The sequence below is a fragment of the Raphanus sativus genome, chromosome 4 (genome assembly GCF_000801105.2).
Source record: "Raphanus sativus cultivar WK10039 chromosome 4, ASM80110v3, whole genome shotgun sequence".
Classification (NCBI taxonomy): domain Eukaryota; kingdom Viridiplantae; phylum Streptophyta; class Magnoliopsida; order Brassicales; family Brassicaceae; genus Raphanus; species Raphanus sativus.
Genome location: NC_079514.1, coordinates 4,951,618 through 4,960,367, shown reverse-complemented (window position 1 = coordinate 4,960,367; position 8,750 = coordinate 4,951,618). Strand labels below are relative to the sequence as shown.

Genomic DNA, 8,750 nt, shown 5'->3' with positions numbered 1-8,750 from the left:
TCTTCTTATGAAGATGTCCCAACTTATCCTTACTCAAAGACCGCATCACCGGTTTGAGATCTTTAAGTTTCTTCCCAAGTCTGTACATAGCTGAGGTTGAGTGAAAAAGTTTATCAGTCTCTCTCCAGTATCCCTCAACTGTCGGCAGGAACTCCTTCATCGTAGCTATCACATTTGTAAATTTAAAAGGCCTTCTCTTCTTCTGTATCTCTTCATTATCGAATTGGATCCTGCATCTGAGGTGATCAGAGCAACCTCCTGATTCAAATACACTATATGCTCTTCCCAACCCATGCAGAGCAACATCATTCATCAATACTCGATCCAGCTTTTTACAAATTAATCCATCCTCCCTCTTGTTACACCATGTGAAAACAGGGCCATGAGCTCCCATGTCTGTTAATGAACAATATCTCACAAGCTCCTGAAAATCTCTCATCCCTGCTGTCACAACCGGGTTATTTTCAGACCTTGAGTGCTCCCCTACATCAAGAGTTTCATTAAAATCTCCACAAATCAACCATTTCTTATTTCTGAACATTGAGGAATCTTTATGACTTCTCAAATCTTCCCATAGTATCCTCCTCTCTTCCATAGTATTCAACGCATATACAAAGGTGCAAAAAATTTCCTCTTCTTTCCCTTCCTGAAGAACTGCACAAGTAATCAACTGACTACTCTTAAAAACCGGTGTTACCCGAACTGATGGACCCCAAACCACCCAAATGCGGCCCAGACGGTGATGCTCATAGTTACTCATATATGACCAATTCTGAAAAACTGAACGCATAATATCTCCTGCTTTATTTTCTTTAACTCTGGTTTCTATCAAACTCCCAAACTGTAATGACTGACTTCTTATCCAATCGCGGACTACTTGATGTTTAGTGATTTTATTGAAGCCGCGCATGTTCCAGAAGAACCCTGTCATTTGGCATTGCGAGGTTTCTTCTTCTTATTCAGATCACTCGGGCCATCGTCCCTTGCTCTCTGAACAGTCACATCTGAAAGAAACCTGTGGTTATTTTTTGATCCTCTCGGCAAATATCTTCTTAAAGTGATCCCATCTTCATCATCTACAATTGTTGTCTCCTTCTCCAAATCTTCATTATCATCCTCCTTTTCCAATTCATTTCCTCTTTTTTCCTCTTTATTAACTTCTACCACTTCTTCTTTATTTTTCATAATTTCCCCTTCTTCCTCATCTTGGCTCAAGACTGAGAATCTTGAGTTAGACAGAATTGAAACTTGACCAGATTCAAGCTTCTTATTTGTCTGAGGTGTACGACTGACCTTCCCCGGTGAAACTTCCCTCCAGATTTCCTCTCCTGCTTCTTTTATTGTATTCTTAGCACTCTTATTACTCCCCACCGATTTCTCTAGAATATCCATAATATCTTCCTTCTTATTCTCTGTTGTATCTACTGACCCAGTCTCCACTTCTTTAATTTTTTCCTTAGAACCTCCCTCTTCTACACTTCGAACTACTTCTCCACTCTTAGTCTCCAATACTACTTCCTTCTCTTCGTTTCTCCTTCTACAAGCATGCACCAGATGCCCCCATTTGCCACAATGAGTACACTTTGGCGGAAGCCATGGGTAAGTGTACTCCACTAGTGTTTTCTTCCCTTGAGAGGTGAAATTCATTGTTTTTGGTAACTCCTTTGACAAATCAGCCTTCACAAAAACCTTTGCAATCTTCAGATTCACACACTGCTCAGTTTCTGGATGTAGTCTCTCTGGCACCCCAACTGAACTTGTTATGAAGCTTAATCCCTTCCAAGAAAACATATCCATTGGCACATTTTTGAGATGCACCCACAGTGGTATCGAGTGTGTTTCTTGCTCAATGTCTTCAGTCAAAGGGGACCATTTCGCCATCACAACTGGTATCTCTGCTATATTCCACATCGCCCTACGTACAATCCTGTTTCTACGTACAATACTTATTCTGAACTTAATTTGCATACATATTATATATATTAAAATCTTTAAAAGTGTGGTGTAAAACACTTGCTCCGTTATCAAAAAAAAAAAACACTTGCTCCTTCTCCAAAGAAATTCGCCTATAAATAATATATTAGTGGTGAGTGACCCTTGTTTTACTTATCAATCTTCTTCAGAACTATTTGGGTCTATAACGAAAAAAAAAAAGAGAGAGAAATTTAAACGATGGAGGCTCATAATAGAAAACATTCAGTCGGCGACACAACCCTCCACACGTGTCATCCGTGCCGGCGCACCGTTCCATACAGAATATACGCCGTAATTCACACGTGTGGCATCTTAGCCCTTATGTACCATCACGTTAACTCACTTCTCACAGCAGACACAACCCTAATAACATCTCTACTTCTACTCTCCGATGTCATTCTCGCTTTCATGTGGGCCACCTCAGCTTTCCTCCGGTTTAACCCGGTTCATCGGTCCGAGTACCCTGAGATATACGCAGCTAAACCGAAAGAGGAGTTTCCGAAGTTGGATGTGTTTATATGCACGGCTGATCCGTACAAGGAGCCTCCCATGATGGTGGTCAACACTGCTTTATCTGCGATGGCCTTCGATTATCCGTCCGACAAGGTCTCAGTCTATGTATCGGACGATGGAGGATCATCTTTGACCTTGTTTGCTTTGATGGAAGCTGCCAAGTTCTCTAAGCATTGGCTGCCATATTGCAAGAATAACAATATTCAAGATCGATCTCCTGAAGTGTATTTTTCATCAAAATCACATACTTGGGACGACGAAGCTGATAATCTTAAGGTATGTATTATATCTTAAGCTGGTAATATTAAGATGAACTTAAGGTATGTATTATATCAAAATCACATACTAGAATATTTTTTATTTTTATTTCTATTTCGAGAAGTGCATAGACGTACGTATTACGTTGCGATGACTGTTACACTTAGGTGCTGACTGGTTTTCCCGCTACCACCCGCAAACGCAGCTTTTGCGGTTCATAGCGGTTGTTGGCGTTTCGAAACAATCATAGAAAACGCTACAAATCGCTTCAAACCGCTCCGAACCTCTTAAAATTAAAAACTGGTTCCAGCTAACGTTTGCGGTTGCGGGCGGTTGCGGGAAGGTAAATTTTTTTTCTTTAAAAACAGAATAAATAAAAATAATACTAAAAATATCTAATAAAAAATTTCAATTGAAATAATAGAAATTGTAAAATGTATTCATATTATATTTTAATTTATATTATAAAAATTCAAAACTAAAATGTTTTCTATAAATTTTTAAAATTGAATAATATGATTTTATAAATATAAATTTTATATTTATCATATTTTATGATTTTTAATATTTTTATAATTACATAAAATGTAAATATTGTTAAATTATTATTTAACAGATGTTACGTTTGGTAGTTTACCAGTCATAAGAGTCCTGCAAACGCAACAATTTCTAACAGCTGTACCAGTCGTACAAATCTCTAGAAAACGCTTAAAACTGCAACCACCCACACCAGCAAACTCCCGCAACCGCAACCGCAACCGCTGCAGTTACACCAGTCAGACCCTTAGTTAAGTAATTTAGGTAGTGTTTTCATTTAGTATCTAAACTATTAAAACTAAAGTACAAATAAAATTTCACCATGAATTTTCCTTAATAATTACAATTATATGTCACTGATCTAAATATAGTAATTTTAAACTTTCCTTAACCCATTCATTTCCGATACAGCATACAATCCAATTAATTAAATCAGACCATCACGTACCTTTTTTATTCGAAACCAATAATGACCAACCAGAACATACCTTATATTATTATAACTCAATACTCCATTAAACATATGACAAATAATTTTTGGCTATTGGCTAACCTATTACAAACCAAACCAAAAGATTGATCACGATTTCTTAAGCACAATCTAATCAATATTAAGTTTATGGGTTTATCAATTTTTTTAACACTAGCTTTTTTCTAATATTTACAATATAACGACACTAGCTTTAAACACCATCGTTTTAAAACATTGCTAAACCACCCAAATAGTTAGATTAACATGCTGATAGACTCAACCGTATTACTAAGATTCCATAACAGCTCATATATTTAATCAATCACACCAACTAATATTATGATATCAATCTTTACATAAAACCTCCTATTTCTAAGCTATAACATTTCCTAATATGATATCATTTTTTATAAATTCCAATTTCCATTAAAATCAACATATTACATACCTATTTATAATGAACAAGCTGTACATGGAATTATTCATTTTTTATACAACAAATCCAACGTAAGTCTTTTTAAAATGACAAATCTAAAATGATAACCACAACTAACCAAATACGTTAAGCTATTATAAAACAATTCATAAAATTGATGTATATAAACTATAAAATCATATTATACACAATGGGTCTGTATTCGTTAGTTGTAAAATTATATACAATCAAGGATGTAACAAAATTATGATTAATATAATCGTTTAAAAATCATCCGCACAGGCGTGCGGGTCATAATCTAGTTCTTTCGTTAAAATTTACAAATACTTTTTAATTTTAATTACTTTGAGTTATGGAATAAGCATAACATGCCTTTTAAGTTTTAACAAAAAAGAAAAGATCAGAACGTAATAAATCTTGTAAAGACAAGCAAAAATACAATAAGTGGGAACAGACAAAACAAAGTTGACTGTATTTTAAAACAAAGGAGAGTCATTGTTGTGCAACTTGTGCTGAAGGGTCAAATCCTTCACAACCTTAGAGCATCTCCATTGGTGAATCCCTTTTGGGATTCATCTTTTTAATTTTTAATTATTAAATTTTTCATTTCTTTTTTTTCTTGAAAAAAATGTGAACCTCTGTTAAAAGTTTTCAATGGAGATGCTCTTATGAGTCCTTATCGTATCTACTCGACGATAATGTTTATGTTCCCAAGATTTTGGGTAACTATGGCATCACCTTTATTCATTTATTAATTGTTTTTAACATTGATGATTTCATTTTTTGCCAAACAAAATTGATAATTTCTCCTATACTTTTTGAAAATGATGATTTCTCTTAAACGATAAGATTAAGACTCGCACTTGTAACCTAATTACTTTCTTCAAAACGATAGGACTTGCTAATACTTTCTTTTAAAATATAGGAGTCCTTCTACATATATGTAAGTATTATCAACCGATGATACGTATCTCTAACATAAAAGGACAGTATATTATACAACTCTAATTATTTTTCACAATAAATAAATATTGATTGAGAAAATCATAAGAGACAATGAGACAAAAATACTAAGTTATATACTAACATTGCACAAAAATAAAGAATTATATACTAACAAACATGTATATATGGAATTATCGTATACTAACAAACATGTATTTGTAATCATCGATCGTGTGGTGGAGCAGATGCTGTACGAAGATATGAAGAGCAGAGTAGAACATGTGGTTGATAGTGGTAAGGTTGAGACTGAGTATATCACATGCGATCACTTTCGTGGAGTATTTGATTTGTGGACCCACAAATTCACTCGTCAAGAACACCCCACTATTATTCAGGTATTTTATTTATATATAAAAAGGTTTATAAAAATTACGCTCACTACTATACATTTGAATAATAGTCTGCTCTATGTTATTTTTCATAGAGCAATTCTTTCAAACAACACATAATTTAGGTGGCAAATCTTAACTTAATTAATCTGAGAGCAGGTGTTGCAAAATAGCGAGACAGGCATGGGCCATACAGGAAAGTATATAGTGCCAAACCTAATCTATGTATCACGGGAGAAGAGTAAAGTTTCACCACATCATTTCAAAGCCGGTGCTCTTAACACCTTGGTATCACCTATAGACCCTACCTTTTAACTGGTTTTTAATTTGGTTTAAATATCTAGCATTTTGGTCTAGTTGTAGACTTGTAGTTAAGTTAATGTTTTCTTTTCGTTGTAGCTACGAGTGTCTGGGGTGATTACAAATTCACCGGTCATTCTAACACTAGACTGTGACATGTACTCGAACGATCCTACAACCCCGGTTCGTGCCTTGTGCTATCTAACTGACCCTAAAATCAAATCCGGTTTAGGTTACGTGCAGTTTCCTCAAAAGTTTCAAGGAGTAAGCAAGAATGATATCTATGCATGCGAGTACAAACGTCTCTTCGACATCAATATGATTGGGTTTGATGGGATTATGGGACCGAATTACGTGGGAACTGGCTGTTTCTTCAACCGACGGGTTTTCTATGGGCCTCCATCTAATATGATTTTGGCTGAGATAGATGAACATAACCCTAATCGGATTGCGGATAAATCCATCGAGGCGAAAGATGTTTTGGAATTGGCACATAATGTAGCAGGATGCAACTACGAGCACAACACTAATTGGGGGTCCAAGGTAAGAGAAAATCAACCCTCACATATTAGAGTTACGCAGTCTTGTTTTCTATTTTTTTTTTTTTGAAACATTTTATTTATTATAAACGTATAAATAGTCATTAACTGTTAACTGTTTTTTTCTAATTAAGTTAACTGATTGGAAATATTTTTCTTCTTCTGATTGTTTAACGTATATATGCACTAGTTATGAGAACTATCTTAAATAAATGTAGTTAGTATACTGCTTCATTCATAGGGAACATAGATATTATCCTCTTTCATAATAGATTGCCTAAGATATACTGTATGTCTTTGAAGACAATATTAGTTGTCTCTTGACATTTGTAATAACTTTATTTTCTAGTTTGTTATACTACTTAACATCAACTTATCATTTAAAACAATGCAGATGGGATTTAGATATGGATCTTTAGTAGAAGACTACTATACTGGGTATAGGCTCCACTGTGAAGGATGGAGATCAGTCTTTTGCAGTCCCAAAAGACCAGCATTTTGCGGCGATGTCCCTAAAAGTCTAATTGATGTAGTAAGCCAACAAAAAAGATGGGCTATAGGGCTTCTTGAAGTTTCCATCTCAAGATATAGTCCCCTTACCTATGGAGTCAAATCAATGGGGTTATTAATGGGTGTGAGCTATTGTCAATATGCATATTGGGCGTTCTGGGCAATACCTCTCATCGTATATGGATTATTGCCTCAACTTGCCATCCTATATGGGGTTAGCGTCTTTCCCAAGCCATCAGATCCATGGTTTTGGCTCTGCATCTTTTTGTTCTTTGGTGCTTATGCGCAAGATCTAATAGACTTCGTATTAGAAGGAGGTACTTATCGCGGATGGTGGAACGATCAAAGAATGTGGATGATAAGAGGATTCACTTCATTTTTCTTCGGCTTCATAGAGTTCACTCTTAAAACCCTAAATCTCTCCACTCATGGATTCAACCTCACCAGCAAAGCCAATGAAGATGATGAACAGAGCAAGAGATATGAGAAAGAGATCTTTGATTTTGGGCCCTCGTCGTCCATGTTCTTGCCCTTGACTGCGACCGCAGTCTTAAACCTCTTTGCCTTTGTTTGGGGGATTTGTGGCATTTTCATATGGGGAGAAAGACTTGTTCTTGAGTTGATGTTGGCGAGTTTTGCGGCGGTGAACTGCTTGCCGGTTTATGAAGCTATGATGTTGAGAAAAGATGCCGGAAAATTACCAAAAAGGGTAAGTTTATCAGCTGGGATCCTCACATTTGCTCTGATTGTGTTAGGTTACTTCTTCCTCAAGTAACTTCTTGATTAGCATTATGTGCTTACCTTTACAATAACGTTATGTTTGGGATGAGGTAAACTAGAAGCATGAAATAATGATGTGATAAAATTTCTCTCTCAATGATCGTAGAAAATACATTTTGGAAGATCTAAAATCAAACGTATTAATTAGTTTTATATTTTTTTGTTCCTCGGTGCATATGTGCAAAGATATATTAGACTTCGCATTAGAAGGATGAACTTGTGGTGGCTGGTGGAATGATCAAAGGATGGGTTTGATTAGAGGAGTCTCCCCGTTCATCTTTGGCTTCATAGAGTTCACTCTTAAAATTCTAAACCTTTCTATCTAAACATGTATTCAACCTCACCAGCAAAGTATCCCACTCTCAAAAGAATGTGGATGATAAGAGGACTCTCGTCATTCTTCTTTGGAATAATAGAGTTCACTCTCAAAACCTTAAACCTATTTACATCCCATTTCAACGTCACCAGTAAAGCCAACGACGATAACGAGCAGAAGAATCGATACGAGCAAGAGATCTTCGATTTTGGGCCTTTTTTTTTTTTTTTTTGAAAGAATGCTAAATTTATTCATATCAAAAAATTTGTTTACAGCATGTGTGCTATTTGTTCTTTAAGTTTTTGACATTTAAATACATCAAACTTGCCTACTCTCTGGCCATAAACCAAGTTTGCATTGTTTCTCCATATCGTCGACTCCCATGTAGTCTCAGTGATGAGATACGATTCCGAACTGCTTTAACTGATTTTGGGCCTTCTTCGTCCATGCTGTTCTTACTCCTTACCTCTGTGGCAATATAGTGAATCTCTTTGCTTTTGTCTGGGGCGTTTATGGTCTTATTCGCTTGGGGAGAAGTGCACGTTCTTGAGCTGATGCTGGCGAGTTTCGAGGTAGTGAACTGCTTGCCAATCTATGAGGCTATGATGTTGAGGAAAGATGACGCAAGATTACCAAAACGTGTTTTTTTTTTTTTTCGTGTTTGTTACTTGGCTGCGATCCTCACGCTGGTTCTTATTGTGTTAAGTTACTTCTTCGTCAAGTAAATTCACCCGTTAGGGTTCATCATTTACAACAATAATACATCTGCCTCAAGTAGAAT

General features: G+C 35.9%; 1 protein-coding gene across 2 annotated transcripts; it reads left to right on the top strand.

The window, feature by feature from the left end:
- Positions 1-2,042: 2,042 nt before the first annotated feature.
- LOC108853663 (cellulose synthase-like protein G3) lies at positions 2,043-8,209 on the top strand. Of its 2 annotated transcripts, XM_057009818.1 has the most exons (6): positions 2,043-2,763; positions 5,381-5,530; positions 5,684-5,812; positions 5,924-6,367; positions 6,758-7,582; positions 7,840-8,209. In XM_057009818.1, the coding sequence occupies exons 1-6, from the start codon at positions 2,173-2,175 to the stop codon at positions 7,846-7,848; spliced, it is 2,148 nt and encodes a 715-aa protein (XP_056865798.1). In that variant the 5' UTR covers positions 2,043-2,172; the 3' UTR covers positions 7,849-8,209. The 2 variants fall into 2 exon arrangements, with proteins under 2 accessions (XP_056865798.1, XP_056865797.1); XM_057009817.1 differs by lacking the exon at positions 7,840-8,209 and having other exon boundaries at positions 6,758-7,819.
- The last annotated feature ends 541 nt before the right edge of the window (positions 8,210-8,750 follow it).

What these genes read in the sequence shown, in the direction of transcription:
- LOC108853663 (XM_057009817.1), top strand. Translation starts at nt 2,173, where the DNA reads ATGGAGGCTCATAATAGAAAACATTCAGTCGGCGACACAACCCTCCAC. An exon ending in AACACCCCACTATTATTCAG is followed by an intron (nt 5,531 to 5,683) that starts GTATTTTATTTA and finishes ATCTGAGAGCAG; the next exon opens with GTGTTGCAAAATAGCGAGAC. An exon ending in CCGGTGCTCTTAACACCTTG is followed by an intron (nt 5,813 to 5,923) that starts GTATCACCTATA and finishes TTTTCGTTGTAG; the next exon opens with CTACGAGTGTCTGGGGTGAT.